The sequence below is a fragment of the Cygnus atratus genome, chromosome 3, assembly GCF_013377495.2.
Source record: "Cygnus atratus isolate AKBS03 ecotype Queensland, Australia chromosome 3, CAtr_DNAZoo_HiC_assembly, whole genome shotgun sequence".
Taxonomy (NCBI): domain Eukaryota; kingdom Metazoa; phylum Chordata; class Aves; order Anseriformes; family Anatidae; genus Cygnus; species Cygnus atratus.
In genome coordinates, this window is record NC_066364.1 from 76308427 (window position 1) to 76328194 (window position 19768).

Here is a 19768-nt window from a genome sequence, read left to right on the forward strand (position 1 = left end):
ACAACCTTAGAAGAAAGGCAGTGATTTGTAGCCCAGCAAGAAATTTTTTGGTTTGTTTGAAATGCAAGGCAAAAGGTTATTTAATTGAGGGCTTTGGGGAATGGAATATTTCCTTCAATAAACAGTTTAACTATAAAAAAGGTAAAGAGAATTTTTTTTTTATAAAACCTTTTTACAGTTTATTTCCTATCATTAATTTCTTAAAATATATATATATATATATAAATGAGGATCTGACTAAATGAATCAGGACGTTAAATGATAAAGTTCCGTCCATGTAAACAAATAAATAATTATTTACAATTTTTGGCAAAACAAAGTGAAATTTCATTGATCTCACTCTCTCACACACACACTTGCAAGGAAAAAAATGAGAAAAATAAAAAACCATCATAAATAATTTACATAGAATAGGAAAATTATGATACAGTCCAAATATTAACATCTTCATCCCTACACTGATGTCTCTCTTCAAGAAAACAAAAAACCCTACACAGCCATTACAATCATTACATTTAATGAAGTAACCCTCCCTTCTGCTTGGGACTTGGGGATACAATTTGAAACACCAAAAGAAAGAAACTGAAACACACTTAAAAACCTCATGAAGAGGATTTGGAAAAAAAATTGAAACAAAAACAAACAAAAAAGAATTGATAATATGACCAATATAAAATGTGCAATAAAGCCAGCAACTGTGGATTTCTTTCCAATGAATATAGCAATAAAATCTATTTCAAGGGAGAAAAAGTTGATTCAACATTTATCTCACTATGCCCTATAAGAAGGCAGAGATATTGTATTATTCCATTAGTAAACCCATCTATGAATAAAATTACACCAGCAAGTGTTCTTTTCATGAACAAAGCCCATACAACTTAAAGAAAACAAAAACGAAATGTTAAACATGTTTATACTATTGTATATCTGAATAACTGTTGTATCTGTTTAGAATAAACACTGGTATCCCTTCAGCATTATTTTATAAAGTTCTATATACAGCAGACAGGTAAAAATACAAAATATTAAAGATAGGGTAACTGGATATATATTAAGGTTCCATTTATAAATTCCTTATTATTATTTATTTAACTTTAAAGCATACTTGAATATAACCCTTGCTTAAGTGTATACCATGCTTTGACGATATCTACATATTGTGATATGCTTTAAAAATAGCTTTAAAATATCATCCTTTGTAAATGTATTACTGATGCATTATATGACATGCTTTAAAATAAATTATCAGAGAAGGTAGCTTGGTGTGATAATCATAATAAATATTAACAAAATATTTATAAGTGGAACCTTAAGCTCTTACCTTACCAAATTAAGTAATAGTGGCGTTGCCACCTTTTCAAAAACCCAGATCAGGATTCAAGATGTCAAAGTGCGTTTTGCAGCAGAGGTGTGAAAGTGGTTCAGGTTAATTTTGCTCCACATGTTCATGGGATATTTTTTATTATGAGAGAATGCAAAAGATAATGGAAATGGAATAACTAGCAATCATTTTATGAAAGTCAGACAATGGTGATAGTTTTCACTTTTAAATTAATCACTCTTCCCTTTCACATGGGAGTCTCGAGTTCAATTCTGTTTGGCCTGAATTAACTCTCTGATAACAGACAATGTTTAGGTTGCAAATTTGACATTTCTACCAACTTTAATTCTAATGGGAGTTATTAAGAGCATCTTCATCAGCTAAAGGACATCTTATTGGATCAAGAAATCTTCATAATTGACCTTCATTTTATTCTCCAAAAGCTTTTTCATTGTTAGTGTAAACACTGTTGGTGTGGCCCTCTGTTACTTGGCTACAGTTGGACCCAGAGATTTTGTCACTGAAGTCCAGCCCTGATCAGAGCAAGGAAGCATCAACCACACACCTAAAAAGTTATTTAAGCACTTTTTTCCTCATTTAAAGATAATGACTAATAATCATTATCTCCCCCCTTTTTCCATATATATATATAAATACATTAAGTAATTACATTTTTGTATGTAAACGTCATTCCTTAAGAAAAGGCAAATAAACAAACAAATGTGGTTTGCTAAGTTTTCACTCTACAAAAGTGTTCTAACGTATCAATCTGCTTTTGCTTCAGTGGTGGGTCAGACGCTCGTGTTTAGGTTTCGTTAGTGCTGGCTGTGAGAAGGCACTTGGGTGAAGGGATGGCCGAGCCACTCCTGGCAGCACGGAGGTACCTGGTCAGTGGAGCCCGTGGACAGAGAAGGAGGTACACAAAAACAGAAAATGGGAGTACCAGGATGTACTGAGGTGTCTAGGTTGCATAGCATTTACAGTACTTTGCTGGTAATGCAGCAACCATTGCTCAAGCATCTGAAAGAAATGGGGAAGAAAAGATGTTAACTGTTGTGGTTGATTTATTGGTTTAGAATTCAATCAGACAGGATTGAATGATACCTGTATAAGGTTGCAATGCTTCCCATTCTGCATTTTCCTACACATGTGAGAACATTTACATAAAAATAGGCATCTACCTATATGTGCACACGAATATGCACCTATGTATATATTAATATAAAAAAAATCATATATAGAGAAAATGCTTTCCAAGGTTTTCCTATTTCAAAACATTTCAGAGGTGGCACAATACACAGACATGCTCATTAAGATTGTCTACTCTCTCCTTCGTGTCTCTTGGAAAGAGGGGTGATCCTGAAGTAGTTCTCTGCCCGCAGGACACACTGAAATAGCCTACAAAGGAAAGTGGATATGCAGAGGGAATTCTAAGCGCATATCTCACTCAGATTTCTATCTCATTTTTTTCCAGGTGGGTAATATTAAACATCTGGGTTTTGTTATTCAAATTGAGATTACTACAGGGGCAAAGAGCATTCATGGTATTTCAACAAATCAAGGTTCACGACATGCTATGAGATTACAGATTGCTTTCAGTAACAAGAGGCTACTTTTCATTTCCATATTTCGTGCTTACTCCATAGGTCGTATCAAAGGCATCAGCATTTTCCAGACATTTTCTGTAACTAACCTCTGCATTCATATTTGAGATCAGAGAAATAGACCATCTCTTGAGAGAAGACAAAAAGACCCAATCGTCCACCAGCAAAGGTTGTATCATAGATTGGTCCAGAATCCACCATGACTTGCTTCCCTTCATAAACTAAAACTCTGTAAAGAACATAATATAAATTAGAAAAGGAGGATGATGGAGTGTCCAGTGCTAAGGGCTAGTAACAGCTTCCAAGAAGTGAATTCATTTTAACAAGTCACCAGATAACACAGCTTCATTGTAAGGATCACTCCTCAACTCTCTCTCACGCCCACATGGCTGGCAGCCATAATACATTAATCAAAAGTAGTGGAGCTGTTCTATAAGTAATTTTATGCACACCATCTGCAAAATATTTCCCAATTCTTTATTTAGAACAGTCAAGTCTCCTGGAATGAACTATGTCATGTACTATCATTCATTGATAAGACTGTCCCTGTGAACTCAGAGGTTAACACAAGACCTAGCCACATAGCTTTGCAAAGTCTTCTTTACAGCTGTGTGAATGGCTGATTTACTTATCTCTAGGTGCAAGGGCCAAAATCAGAAATTGGAAAAACTGTCCCTTTAGATTCTAACAAAACATTAACTGGAGACATGTTAAATTTCAGTTTCAGACGTCTTAAGCTCCTAATGAAAGCTGGAAGGATTTGGACACAAACAGCTAGATTTATAAACTGGAAAAGAAGGAGTCGGTTCTTTTTTTTTTCTTTTTATCTTTTTTTCCCCTTGAGTGTCTCAGACACCCATCCTGGAGCCAACAGACCTCTTCATTTTTATTTTTTACCAGACAAGTTGCAGTTCCTTGATCTTAGATTATCCACTTCTGATGGGAGACCTTATGACAGGAACCTTAAGAACCTAAGGTTCTTAGGCTCTCAGTCTCTAAAAATAGCCAAACGTGAAGTGAGTCTACAGTCTTTTGATTACAGCAGAGACAAAAAAAATGCAGATCTAATAATGTTAATATTAAATTGCTATTTCTGTACAAATAACATAGGTCCATAACTATACTATTGAAATAATTGCTTTTGTTTATTTATTTCCTTTTAAAACACCCTAAAGAATGAAGGAATCTAATGTCCCAGACCATAGAATTTGTCACGGTAGACTAACCTAATGTGTTACCATATGAAATATGTTTTGTCTGACACTAAGTACATTCTGCAAAGGAAGCTACAGGCAACAGCAACATGAATGAAAAACCCAAGTTTCTTTCTGACCTCTATCAGCCAGTGCTTTGCACTGCAATCCTTTGATGCATAAAGACTTATACATAGAAACTTTTTTTCCCCAAGAGACACACCAAGTAGTCTAACCAAATTTGTCCCTTTGTCTTTCACAGCCAAACTCCCCTACTCTTACTGAACACAAACTAGCAAGACCTTAAGATGTCAGACTCTGCCCCATGAAAAACATACTTACAGTTACAGTAGTTAGTACAAAATAAAATTGACATAAACAGTTAATGCTTATTCTTTGGAATATCAGATAAACAGCTGGGCTTTATGGAAAATAATATGCCATAGCTCCTTGCTATGTGCATTGCAGATGTGCTTATGGCTACTTCTGCAGTATCTTGTATAAGCCACTATTGGAGACAGGATGCTGAAGCAGACAGGAGGTTGGCCTACTTCCCTGTGGCAATTCTGATGTTTCTAATTAATTTCATTCATTCAAATTCCAGAGGCTATGGAAGAATCTCATGTTCCGATCTTGCTTTGAGTTTTGCTTAGGAATTTTTGGTCCCTTTACAGAAGAGCTATTGAGAAAGATTTTTTTTTTTTTTAATTTAAGAATATTTAACTGATGTAAATACTGAACCATCCTTACTAAATTAAATACACCTGAGTCATTCTAAATATAACAAAATGGTTCCCTAAATATTGAAACAAACTAATGTAAGTATTACCATTATGAAAACTAACAAAGAAACTGATGAAATAGCTGTTATATCAACAGAAACGGAAGTTATACTAATTCTAATATAGAGGCACAGAAGTATTTCTTACTTTATTAGTCCTGTTTTAGGCCTATGAACCAAATGCCACCTGTATGCAGTATAATCTTTCCAGCCAATGTTCTTGGGATCATGCCACAAAGTACGCACCTATGGTAGGAATACAAATGCCGTATTAGAAACACTGCTTCAGAAGTGTACATCCACTACAGTAACTGTACATGCGGCCGCAGATCATTTGCTGCAGAGCATGAAACCAAAACCAGTGTTTAACATATGATGAAACCAAAACCAGTGTTTAACATATGATCAGCATACTATTTTTTCACTCTGTTCCTTTCTAGGGAGAGTAATGAAAATTCCTGTCTGTAACTATAGATCAGTTACTTATCTGTCACTGAAGGCCCTTGCAGCATTGAATCTGACTTCCCTTATGCAGTCCTGCCCCTATTTGCACGTAGACACCCACGCTGAAAGATCTGATGCTGCTTTTCCTATCTGTATGAGTGGCTCCACTGAGTGAAACGGACTGCAGCTTGTACAGATGTTACTACCTCTGGCTTATTCCTTGAAAACTCTTGCACTCAGTTGAGGCCTCGCTCCTGCAAGAATTCCAAAGTGTGAAATTCCTATTCACACACAAAGCCTCACTAACTTCTTTTCCAAAAGGCACAAGATTCTTCTGTGGCTGGGCCCTACTTGGAACAGGAGTGATTTTTTCTCTTTGTTTTCATTTCTTTTCTCTTTGGCTGTCACTGGTTGCTGAGGTCTAAACCAAGCATAATTCAAACAAGCTGGAATGCTGAAGGAACAAGTGCCAGTACAGAGGTCACAAAGGATTTGTGCAGAACTGAGATCTCTTACTCTTTTTTGGACCACACCACACCTTCCCTTTTACACATGTAATTTTTTCCATTCATGATTTTTATATGTGTAATGTTTTCTTTGAAACACAAGGCAAATGCTATTATTGACACTAATAATATGTGAACTGAAGAAAAGCTTGTAATCTTCTGCAACAATTGAGGTGTGAAAGAAAACTTATTTCCAGACACCTCCCTTCTTGTTAAAAGATTAATCAGGCATCATCATAGCCCTGAAGTTTTAAATCTCTCACCTGTCCAGGGGTGTTTCCAGTGTGCCAGAGAGCATTTCTCAAGTGTTCACCAGTACCAGTTGTTGAATTCACTACCTTGAGTGACACACCAGAATAGCCATAAGCCCTGGTAGGTTTGTCCTCCCAGTAGGTCTGAGTGACCTGCTTCCACATCAGAACATAAAACCGACTGCTGGACTGGTAGCCAAACACAAAGCCAGCATAGTCATCGTCACGGTCTGTGTTAACATAAAACGTGCCACTGAAGTCAACGGAGCTGAACTCATCGTAACCTGGGAGAGGACAAAAGACATAAACCACTGAATTACAGTGTTGGATTCAGCCACCAACACCCAAGAGTCCCAACTTTAATCCTAAGCTTTGCTTTTTCAATTTCTTCACCTGTAAGAACAGAGGTAATTACACTTGCCTACCTAACCTATCCTATGGAGGTTTCTAGAGAGAAATATGTTATTTACAAGGGATAAAAGACAGCAGGCACTACACCTACGTAAGGTTTTTCTACAGAATATTGCATGTGTGTTACAGCCAGTGACAAACTGAATGGTCAACAAAGGCAAACAGCATTGAGCTATTTTAAATTTGGGCATATACAACCAATGTTTCAGTCCCAACCTTGGAGCACCAAAAAGACATGTTTATCTACTTTTTTTTTTTTTTTGATCACTAGATCACTGGTTTATGCAAAGATGCAGGCTAACATTTGATACTTACCCACCGCTATTCCAGGATCAGAGTTGGCAGTCTGCACCAGTTCCTTGCCTTGATGGCGAATAACCCAGTTGGGATCAATCTGAGCTGTTCCCTTTGGGTCCAGAGGGACCATCTGGAATTTTCTGAAATCTGTTTCACTGATGGCATTGTTTTCAGGGCATACATCATAAATATCCGGGACATTGTCATTGTCAAAGTCATCTTTGCAAATATCACCTCTGCCATCACCTATAAGCAACAGGAATAAATGAATACAATTGTTAGCAAATTATCCATGCTACCTAACTGCTCTTGCACTAGTGGAAGAAATTTATAATGCATGTGAGTACGTTATTTCTTGTTACTCAAAGAATGCTCCAAATAAAGCTTCATTCTCTGAAAGTTCATTTGAAACGAACATTTGAAATGTTGCTGGTAATGACTGGAAGAAACCATCAACTTAGATCAGGGCCAAAATTAATGCTAATAAAACTGGCCAGTCAGTGGTTTATGACAGTCATCAATCTGGCCCTTATTCTATATGCTTCTTTAGAAACAGTGTTGGGGGACTTGGAAGTTTCCTATGCCGATGTAATTCACTAATGTTTGTATTAAATTTTCAGTATGATTTGTCCCAGATGTGGATATAAGGCCACATTTTAATACATGCAGTGTAAGTGAATTCAAGCAGTGTTAAAATCTTTACCCTACTGCAAATTACCAAATCCCTACATACTATTGAAGATACTCAATGTTTGTGGTGGTTTTTTTTTTTTTCAGACTTTATCTGTGTCTCAAGATTCTTTAAGCAACAATCCATGCAGGGTGCTTCAGATTGCAGAAATGTCACCGCTATGTCAAAAGAAAGTGGGGACAATATTATTGTAAAATATGTATACATGCTTGGTTACTCTTTCTCTTGTGGGTAAAACAATTTGTCTTAAGATAAAACATAGCACTTCAGAAACACGTAAGAAAATAGAAGGAAGGCTCTGACTTTTACAACAGAAGCAACTGGATATTACACTGGGTACTAATAATGTAAAACCAGACCCACCAGTTAATTTGCTTCTAACTTCACATAACTGAGGATCTCCTTTTTAAAGTGTTTGTGACTGTTCTAAGAACATGGGAATTAACAAAATGAGAAATAGCAATGATCCAACTAATTAATTACTAAGCTATTACTAGATGTTTCAGACAAATGCAAAGCTACATTACCATGCCTAACTGGCATAGTATTTTTCAGGAATAAAACTTTCATAAATAGAGCAGAAAAGCAGAATGAGTCTTAGACAACAGCCAAAAAGGATATTTAGAGTAAGCTAAAGCATCTAATAACTCAAAGACTTTTGAAAGTTCAGCTATAGGTTGCCCAGAGAAGATGTGGAGTCTCCTTCTGTGGAGATATTCAAAACCTGCTTGGACAAGATCCTGTGCAACGTGCTCCAGGGGACCCTGCCCGACCAGGGAGGTTGGACTAGACGATCTCTAGAGGTCCCTTCCAACCTGAACCACTCTGTGACTGTAAAATAGTCCTATTTTCCAATCTGGCAATTGGCCATGGAAAACTCCAAATCCTGATCAGCTCTGTGTGCTCAAGCACCTGTTTATCTTAGCACTTAGAAGAAGAGAGTGAATTTCCAATTTTATTCTCCTTGCCAACATCGAAGAGGCAATATTCAAGTCACAGGAGAACTTAGTTATCCACTGAAAGTCTTGATGACATTCATTTGGTACTGAGCTGTTGCTGACTGTTGACTCTGTGTCAAGAAAAGTTAGAAAGCATTTGTTTACCCAGGCATGTCCAACAGCTCTCTGAAGGGCCTCATCGTTAAATGATATAGCTCACATCTTCAAAAGCGTGGGAGCATCTTTTGGCTTTATTTATCATTTTTCCAAGATTTTTCTTGGGCCTGTTGCTGATGACAGTGATGAGCTGGCTAAAATTTTTTAAATTTACTCTTTCTGTGAATGCTTACTCCATACATAATGGTACTCTCACTCACAAGATCCAGGTGACAGATGACTATACCTCAGTTTGGGGGCACCCTTATTTTGGAGTATTTCTGACATTACAAGGCTATACTAGAAATTGACAAGTACAAAGATATTACCGTTATATCATTGGACTGAAAGGTAAAGTACTACTACCAATCAGAAACTTCCTACAGCAGTTGTTTTACCAGGAAACCAGTCAGGTCTCTGGATTTTGTCTTTCTAAAAGTATATAAAACCATATTGTGTAGGTATTAAATTCTGCTTTCAATTTCACCAACATAACCATGGAATGACTCCAGCAAGTTGTATAACTCAGAACAGAAATTGCTCACGTATTTATTGCAAGGACCATTATTGTAGACATATTGTGTTGGTTTTCAAAGGATCAAATGTTTTCTAATTTACATTTATGACTGTGAAACTATCACTATTTGATTACTGAAATACAGCCAAACACAAAGAAGGATTGTTTGAGAGTGCCCAGCAGTATTTCAGGACAGAACTGGAAAAAAACAAGAATTACATATCCATTTCTTAAACTGTGAAAGATGCATCATCAAAATGTATTTAAAGTTACTAACCTATAAAACAAATTTGAGATAAGCTGCTCAAAAATACTTTTTAGAAAAATAATTTTAAATCAAAAATGATTCTAGACTTAAGAACTGCATAAATAGTCTCCTTTTCAAAATAAAACAGAACAGTAAGCCATATTTTTTCCATTTTAATTTTCAGAAGACATCTTGCCTGAAAACAAAGCAAATAGTTTTTTCATTTAAGACGTGAAATTCAATCTGAAATATTTTCCCAGTTTTTTTATATTTCAAAATTAAAACCAGAAATATATACATATATATATATATGTATATTAATTTCTGAAAGGTGTTTCTCTATAAATAATCATGTGTTTGTTTGAGCCCCTCTCAGAGGGATTTCTTAATGAGCTAATTGTGGTCCAAATTGGCTATAGCACTTCCATTGAAGTCCATGCTGCCTCAAATATAAAACGTAGCTCAGTTTGATTTCGAGAGTATTTCTCTTCATGAAATATTTCTATTCCAGGATCAGAATTGGATACTAAGAACTAAGTTAAATTCATGTCACATTGCTCTTACCATCAGAATCCTCCTGGTCAGGGTTGTATCTGAGGCGGCAATTATCCCTGTCATCTGGAATACCATCGTTGTCATCATCAGGATCACAGGCATCCCCTTTACCATCTTTATCATGGTCAGCCTGGTTAGCATTGGGGATGTAAGGGCAGTTATCTTGGTTGTTCTGGTGGCCATCTTCATCTATGTCTTCATTGTTGTCACACTGGTCACCAACAAGGTCATTATCTGCATCAGTCTACAAAAAAAAAAAAAAAAAAAGGATCATTACCAAGCACAAAGATACTGACAGCTTGATACTTAAATTTCTCAATATTTTTCCTTGGGAACTTCTCTGCAGACAAGTGATATTGTGATGAAAAACATCTTTAATAGAAACGTGATTTACAAATAGGATAGCTACTTATGCAATCGTCAGTGCATCAGACCTGGTCAGAATTTGTTTGGCAACAAAATGTGTCAGGTTATCTAAGAGCACAGCTACAAACTCTTTTAAGTGATGTCATCATTATGGTAGGGGCAGACACATGAGATACTGGGTGAATGTATGCACTGCAGTTCCTTCAGTCTACCTGTATTATGCAATTGCAAGAGAAACAGCAACAGCTTCAGCTATTTCCTCATATGTTTTCCTACTTTTCTCTTCCTTTGTCATTAATGAAACTGTGCCTAACATTTACCTGGTCTGGATTATGCATCAATGGACAGTTATCACACTGATCACCAACTCCATCACCATCTGTATCGCTCTGGTCTGTGTTATAGACGTAAGGACAATTATCTCGTTCGTTAAAAATGTCTAGGAGGAAAGAAGAAAAAAAGACTGAAGAAATCAAAATGATATGTCATTCAGCACAGACAGTCATAGACTGTTAGAGTCACGAGTAAATAAGCAGCATTCATAAGGTGTTCACAGGCTGATATCATGAAACAGTGGGTAGTATGAGAAAAAAATAATACAGTATCAATCCCACTTTTCTTGCTATGATAAACACTTCTATATGTACTTTCCTAAGAGATTTTGCTAAAGTAAGGCTTGATTAAGTCATGTTTCTACCCTTTCTGCACAGATTCCACATTTCTTTAAAAAACATAGATGAAGAGGTGGAGTATTTTTAAATAATTTGATTTGTACTTTCTTCACAGATGCTATATGTAACGGCATACAATGCATAGCTATATCATGGTGGAATGTCTGAATAGTTTTGTATAGAAACAACTGTATTAATGTTCAGCTGCCTCAGCACTAAGTGATTTCATTTTACCAGAACATATGTCATTTATTGTACAGCATGCCAAATTTTAAACAGAAACTGCTCCCCCTCAGGAAAGTTCATTATGCAATGGACAATCTCCTTCAAAAATTATAATATGTAGAAAAGAAACATAATCAATACATGTTGGCATAGCTGTCTGGAAAGGACACAAGGACCCTTTCCTACACTATATGGTCCCTGGATATTTGTGCAATCTTTAAGCCAACACATTTCTTTTTATTTTTTTTTCAAACATATATGCAAACTCCCACGAGTACTACTAAGAACCTGATGATTTGAAGGACGAGAGGACTCAAAATATTTAGAAGTTTAATTCAGATAAGCATCCTAAAGTTTCTACGATTACTGAAGGAAATCCAAAACCAGATTTCTACAACTAATAGTACTTCTGGATTCAAATAAATTTGAACTACTACAAAAGTAAGATTTTTGAGAGACATGTAACTGATTTTTCCCTCCTTACTTGGATCAAATCTGGGTCATATAGACACATACGGGTAGATAAAATAAACACCTTTAATAAAATTGTAAGACAAAAAAATGTGTATTTGGATTGTTATGGGCATTGCAGTGCTTTCATAAAAAAGCAGATTAATTTACTGCAGATATTATCTTAACTGCATGGATGATCTGATGTTCTTTTCCCTCCCTAAACTTTAAAAAGGAGAAAAAAGTCAACAAAATTGTTATATTAGACACTGATTACTTTGGAACACAGAGGAAGGAAAGAATTTTTTCTAAGATTACACTAACAAAAGATCTGCTGTGATTTATTCTCCAACAGTATCCACTGTATTTACTTAGGGACATTATGGACAAGTATACTACACAGGACAGATGGACCTCAGTCTTCTCTTTCTTCTGTTGCATTTTTGAGCAGCTAAACTTGATTTTATTCCATGTACAAAAGCAGGTATTCCATCTTACTGGCCATAACTCATAGTGTACTTACAGCACAGCACCTAATTCTCAAGACTGAAAACATACCGTCTCCATCAATATCCACAGCACACGAGTCACCCTCCCCATTATTATCTGTGTCAATCTGAGCAGGGTTGTGCACATAGGGGCAATTATCACAGCGGTCACCAACTTCATCCTTGTCATAATCAAACTGACGAGGGTTGAACAAAAGAGGGCAATTGTCCTAGTGAGAAGAAATAAAGACATTTAAGAATATAAATCACAGCTTGAACTGAGGTCATCAGCACATACTATGAAGTGGTAACTCTTCCTATTCATCTTGGACAGAGGCCAAAATCAAGACATGAATACATTATTTTTCCAGTGGACAAACTGTGCCTAAACTGAAAATCTGAAGAAGCACTGAAGAAGAACTGAAGAAGCACTGCCCAGCTCACTGTGTATTTTGCATTTTTGTACAAGATATGTGAGGCATATAACTCATCTCACTATGAGAGCAACAGACATTTTAAATTGGATCTATACTCAGAAATTTCAACAGAAGTGCAACCCACTGGTACCTGTGTTTTGTCAAAACCAGAATATGTTGTAAAATCAGTCCAATCTCAGTACATATTATTTTTTTTGGAACAAACTGGAATCGATACTCTGATTTCTTTGGAACAAACTAGTATCAGTATTCTCACTTTTAAACCAAGTATTTTCATTTTTCATTTTAAACAAGGACTGACTTTTTATGGGTTGTGTTATATTGCACATGATAATAAAGCACACAAAAATTTAAAAAGCAAAATTAATACAAAATACTCTCATTGACCCAACATATTTTTCCCCAAAACTGTTCCCTTTACTGGAACTTTTAGAAATTCATCTATTTCAATCCCTAATCTGAAAGACTGCCAAAATAAAATTTCTTACGCTTTACATAACCCCAAATTACACAGGGACTTTTGCACAGGCATTTGCCTTGTGGAAAGCAAAGAACCAACAAACCAAATCAAAGCAGTGGGAGTGAGGGGCAGATCAGCATTGTGGAATCTGAAGGGAGTAATTTGAAAATATTTTTAAATTACTTTTCCTCTGCAAAAGCAAAAAAACATTCTTTACTAGGAAATCATTTTTAGCTTCACATTTTAGATTCCTCACATATATGTTTTATATACTTAAAGACATGATATAGGGGCAAGTCGAAGTTTTATACTGTACATAAAACTGAACAACTAGCTACAATTTTTCCGTATATATGTAGTAAGCCATATTATGTTATCAAATGATTCTTTGACTTTTATATATGCCATACAGAGGCTTCATGAACATAGTTCTAACTCAGTTTTAACCATCATTTGCTCTAGAGAATCTAGGCTCCCTGTGAAGGGAACAAAGAGGAACAGTAATCTTAAATTCATGCATCCTAAATATGTTCAGAAAAGGCAGAATGAATCCCACTCTTGATATATTTCTGACCTTTTGCTGATTGCAAAGGGATAACATGTTTAGACTAACTGCCTATCTTAAGTTCTTCCAGTTTATGAATCTCATTCTTGCTGGCAAATCTAAAAGAGCAAAGTATGAAACAGGCTAGTAACTTTCCTCCTGTCATTTCCCCTTGATGCTGTCTATGTTTACAGTTACTATCACAATTTGCTTCTACCATACCTCAGATATAATGTCTATCAGATTTTAAAATGCAATGGAACAATCATTCTCCCATTGCAAAATACAAAACTCAATTGAACTGTTTTCATGCACACAGCAGAACCTGGAGCAGATATGGAGAACTTAGTTTAGCCCTGGGCTCCCCAGGCTCTTTTGATCTTCCCAGCGCTACTCTCATTTGACCCAGCACAACTTTACTCTGCAGCAGGCATCATTCAGGGAAAGCAATGCAGAGTAACTCAGATTAAGTTTTGAACAATAAGGCTCTCATCTGTTGTAATGGTTTTCCTTAAAAACAGATGTTTAGGTCAAATGAACTGATAACAGAGAAATGCATCTTACTTTGTCATCTTCAACACCGTCATTGTCATCATCCTCATCACAGGCATCTCCTTTGCCATCTTTATCAAAGTCCTCTTGGCCAGAGTTAGGCAAAAGGGGACAGTTATCCTGGTGAAAAGACAGAATTGAGGCATTAGGTTTACATTATGTCAGAATGACTTGCCTGGGTATAAGAGCAGATATGTTACACTGGAGGCTATAAAACAAGAAAATCATCCACAAATACTTTTTAAAGAGTCTGTGTTTGTTGCCAAAGATAGTAGTTCATTTGCTGCTTTCATATTGTACAGTAAGTGAAATGCATCTGCAAATCATTCTATTTCTCAGCTTTTCTTCTGGTAAAGGGATGTTTCCAGTAAATTTTAGATGAAACTATCTAGCAAAGAACAAACACACCACACGCACACACACTTGCTTACATCAACTTCTTATAGACAGCTCATGAAGTATGTTTGAAGATTACATATAAAATGTCCAAGTTTTGTTGCCAGAAAAGCATACAAGCCAGGAGATATCTTCAGAAACAGTTGTTCATATGGAAAGTTACTGCAATGAGGTAGTACACAGCAGTAAGGGGAACCCTGTATGCATGGGTTTTGAAAAATGGGCCTTTATACTGTTCTGCTGCACTTTTGCTCTCTCATAGCTCTGAAAATGAAAGGTGAGTTTATCTCTTTATTATGTTAACAAAGCCTTGTAAAGAATGATTATTATAAAAGAATAAAGCTTAGATTAGACTGAAAAAGTAGAAAAAAAAATCAAAGTTTTAACATGTATTCCCTTTTAAAGAAAGTACTAAAATCAGCTGAAAAAATGGATTGCAATTCTACCACTAGCTAAGAATAAATATACCTACAAAAAACCACTTTGTTATTCTCACTTTTTCTCCCATGCCATATCTACCTCAGACCAAAACTGTATCTGCCAATGGACTGCAGAAATATCTTTTTTTTTTTTTTGATAACATCTACCCTAAAAAAATGAATATTCCAGTAATATTACCAGCCCTGTTTTTAACCTCAGCAGTTCCAATAGTACTGACAATTTAGCAAAGAGAGAACTGGAAAACTTGTGATAAGTATCAAAACCATAATGTAACTGCAAACTTTTTATGGCGTATTTTTACAAAATACTTGTGAACAGCCTTTATTCTCCAACTCTGTACTGCCTACCAGTGATACAAAATGATTTTTATTTTTTTTTAACAATGAAAAAAAAATAGTCAAAGCTTGCTCAATCACTTTGTATGTTTGCATCTGTATGCTTGCCTGTCTGTATTCTCTATAGATTTCAGTCCAATTTCATACAAACCCAGTAGTGAGGCAGCCGTTTCCCATGAGCTCCCTCAAGGGCAGCCGGTTCCCATAAGCTTTACAAAAAGAAGTAAAGGATGAAGAGAAGATAGATCTAACCAGTGCACTCAAAAAACATTTTATTAGGTATTAGAAAGAAGACTTAGACATAGAATCATAGAAGAATTTAGGATGGAAAATAACTCTAAGATCATGAACTATAAACACTAACCTAGCACTGCCAAGTCTACCACTCAGCCACGTCCCTGAGCACCATCTACACGTCTTTTAAATGCCTCTATGGATGATGACTCAACCACTTCCCTGAGCAGCCAGTTCCAATGCCGAAATTCCAGAAATCTTTCCCAATATCCAACTTAAATCCCCCCTGGAACAACTTGAGGCCATTTCCTCATCCTATCTCCTGCTGCTTGGGAGAAGAGACTGATCCCCGCCTCACCACAATCTCCATGGAGGTAGCTGTAGAGGAAGTACACCTTTGACACATCTTCCACCTGGGAACATAACCTCAAGACACAAACCCACAGTAAACTAGGCTTCATTGGTTCACCTGTTGACCAAGTTCTACGCTGGTCCAGTAATACTTATCGAAAAAGAAAATATTACTTTCATGTGAATGCAAAATAAATTTACAGTAAATATATTCCTAAGATTTTATTATTATTACCTACAACTACTTGCTTTATTCATATAGCTTTGCTTACGCTGTAAGTAAACTTTGAACCGTTATCAGCTCAAAGAAAGAAGCTTTGGTTTGTTTCTGGTATTTTAAGGTGTTTTTCTCTCTTTCCCCTTAAATGAAATACTTCTGTCTATTAGACCAACACTTATCTTATAGAAAGCATGAATCAATCCGTGGAAACAGTTTTTTTCTGAATGGGTATAGCATGTTAGGATTTTAGTGAAAACTAATCATGTATCTTACATCTTGAGTCAACATGTTGCAGATCCTGATGAAGGGAACCAAAAATGAATCTATGAACTGTAACTGTTGAACTGGGTGGAACCACAATGAATACACATCAGCTAGGGTGAAGAAATCGGTATTTGAGAGGCTCTGAAACTCTCTTGTGCTGATAAAGCCTAGATTCACAACTTAACTGGATTACACCTGGGTAACTTCTGATTCTCTCAAACTGCCTGATTTCAAGCTTTCCTAGCTTCTTGATCCGTATTCCTATTTTTAACAACATAGAAACAGGTCCCGGGGAACATACCATGGCAAGCAATCACTGGTAAACCTATATACAGCCACTTTTAGGCTCCCTGATGCTTACTTCCTCCTTTGCATAGTGATCTTTCATTTTTCACTACGATGGCTCAGCCACAGCAGCAAGGGTGAACAGTCCCACGCCAGGTCTAAAGCCAATGTGGCAGGCAGGTCATTGCATCTGAGAGAGGGGGTAAGAGCTGTGACTCCACATTCTGAAAGGTAAGAGAGGCTGCACTTCCCATCTTCTCCCACCAAGCGTTACAAAGACAACTCTGTCTAGTTACTCGTATTCATCTCTGTTTCCCATTGCTAAAAATTTTCCTCAGGCTCTGAATCCAGTTTCACAGTGTAACTCTTTAAAAGGAAAGGATAGTCCACAAAGGATTCAGAACCATAGACCTTACTTGACCACTAGTGTCTTGTTACAAGCCTTGCAGGTGAGATTTCCTACTCACCTGCACTCAGAGATGCTGTTTAGTTCTAACTAGCTGTGCGCTCTACACATGCTTTAGGCAGCTCCTATTCAGTATGCTAACGCCACTCACAGGCACCCCTGCCTTCAACATATGCCGAGCAGAAAGAAATCCAAAGCAGAGGACTATGGATTTCATTTTGAGAATCCTTACTGAATCTAGTGTTAAGTGAATACATATTCGATGGAATCTCCCAGAAAATAAGAATGCTATAAACATTCAAAGCTTAAATGAAAGCAACCACCAGCTTGATGCTGAAAAACATTACTTACAACTGTTTGGAAAAAAAAAATCTGGTTATGGTGTAACTTTTTATCAACAGTATTTTACCTACCTTCACACAGTGGTATGTAGCATTAGCAGCACAGACCAAGTTGTTATTTGGCCAGCCATCCAAATCAGAATCCTCACCACAGATGCGTCCATCACCAGCATAACCTGTCCTACATTCACATTTGTACATAGGATCACTGAAATGGCCTAGATAGATGCACTCCGCAGACTTATGGCAGCTGTGTGTCTTGTCCTTGCATGGATTCTCAGGTTCACAGACCTGTAACAAATAAAGCATACTAATTGGAGCATGATAATCATCACAGCCAGCTCTGTGTGCCTCAACTTTATCAAAAGCAGGCCAGTTATTTAGATGCCTAATGAGAGGAACTTTGTTTTAATTGTGGTTAGTAAGCCATATTGCTCTGTCAGTTCACATCTCTAGACATCGCGTACAATGAAAATAATTAAAACAAGCCACAGGAAAAATTGTACATTATTCAAAAGAAATTAAAGTGGTTAACATTTTCAGGACTCTTATCTGCGTTCTTCCATATGTCATTAATGCCCAGAAATTTACTGCAATGGAAAGTACACTGTACTCACCTGTTTGCTTCAGTGTTCCACCTGTCAATACTCAAAGACTACCTTTATTTTCTTAAATCAAGAACAGCCTAATGCATTTTCACATTCCCCTCATGTAAGCTTTTGTTACCTCTTCATATCACTTTGCTTAATTTCTTTGACAGTTTCTGAGAATCATATGTTTTATGTTTAGACTTCACATGTTGAATCAACCAGAGTTTGATTCAACAGCAACAGAGAGAAGGCATTCTAAGGCATCTGTTTTAATATTTTTGTCCTGTCTCTCAAACCATAGCCTTCAATGTCACTTTCACTTCCTTATATCTTTCCCCACTGACAGTTGTCAGCCCAATGGAACTTAAGGAGAACTTTGCACATATGTCTGATGATATCCACATTAACAGCAATATACTTATATGGGTAACTATCCTAATTCTTCAGTTCCCAATCCCCCAACTAGGTATATACACCCAAGAGAAATCATTGCAAACTAGGGGAATGCCCACTTCCTGCATGTTACACTCATTTGGTCCTAGGCAGATGTCTAGAGAAAATAAAAACCTTTAACAGAAACCAACAAATTCAGTGTTTTGTCACTTGAACCAAAAAAACCACCCTGAAGCAGAAGCTATCTATTTGAAGTTATCTTTGTTTTGCACCCAAGTTTATCACATTTTAATTCACAGATACTTTCAGTGAGAATTACTCAGTTTCTGAGCCATCAAATTCTCTCCAACATCACTTACCTGCTTCTCTGTCTTGGCAACTTCCAGTCCTACCCCATAGGGCTGACTTCCTTTATAGCGTGGAGGACATGGCAAGCAGTGGAAACCTGGATTCGTGTTCACACAGCGATGAACCTGATTCACCTTAAAGCAAACATCTGACACAGCTATACACTGTAGGAAAGGAAAGAAAGAAAATATTTAGATAGCCACATAATTCCCAAATAATGAAAACTTCACAGTAATTTCCTGATGTTAGTGGAAACAAAGTCAATACCTCATCAAGATCCTCACAGACTGTACCATTGCCAAGGAAACCTGCGGGACATGGCCCGCATGACCAAGACCCATCTGGGTAGCTGTTGCATTCTGCTCCAGGAAAGCAGGGATTTGACAAACACCCATCTGGAAAAGACACATAAAAGCATCTATTAAGTTATGAGCATGAAAGGCACATAAGACCATTTAGAAAACAGCAATTCTCTGTTCATAAGCATAGATCACATCTGATACAGACAAGTCTCATAAAAACCTTCAAAATTAGGGTTATTAAGCGTATTTAACATTGATTAACTATTGTTTTAATATGAAACTATTACAGGTTGCTAAATCCAGTTGAATGCATTTTAGGCCCTGGTTGAGAAAGGCATCCCTTTTCAGGAAGAGTCAGTATCAAGAAAATATATAAAATCCCAGTGATCTAATCAGCACCCAAAAAAAGTTAAAAGTGCTTTCCTGTAACCAAGGTGTCATTAGCAGATTTCTGTAGTGTCAATTCAAATTTTTTCCATTAAAGAAACAAAAGCGAAAATAACTACACAAACAGAATAACAAATGATTAAATACCAACCAATTGGGCAATCCTTCTTATTGCACATATCATGTTGTTTGGTATCTCCCACACATGGCTTTCCTCCATACTGTGGCTCCGGACTGTTACAGAGGCGAGACCTCTCACGGATTCCTCCTCCACAGGTAACAGTACAAGCAGACCATGGAGACCAAGGACCCCACTGGCCATTCACTAAAATATGCAGAAGAGAAGGGAAAAGAAATGTACTGGGGACAA

The 19768-nt window shown here is 36.7% G+C and overlaps 1 protein-coding gene across 1 annotated transcript in view; it reads right to left on the reverse strand.

Annotated features, from left to right (window-relative positions):
- Nucleotides 1–500: 500 nt before the first annotated feature.
- The window catches only part of THBS2 (thrombospondin 2), a 32960-nt gene continuing 13692 nt past the window's right edge, over nt 501–19768 (reverse strand). Inside the window, 13 exon segments of the mRNA XM_035539013.2 lie at nt 501–2341; nt 3015–3154; nt 5048–5145; nt 6113–6384; nt 6827–7054; nt 9922–10156; nt 10599–10717; nt 12183–12342; nt 14118–14225; nt 17451–17669; nt 18721–18873; nt 18977–19104; nt 19550–19723. Of these exon segments, the coding sequence (XP_035394906.1) occupies nt 2334–2341; nt 3015–3154; nt 5048–5145; nt 6113–6384; nt 6827–7054; nt 9922–10156; nt 10599–10717; nt 12183–12342; nt 14118–14225; nt 17451–17669; nt 18721–18873; nt 18977–19104; nt 19550–19723 (2042 nt within the window). The 3' untranslated portion in view covers nt 501–2333.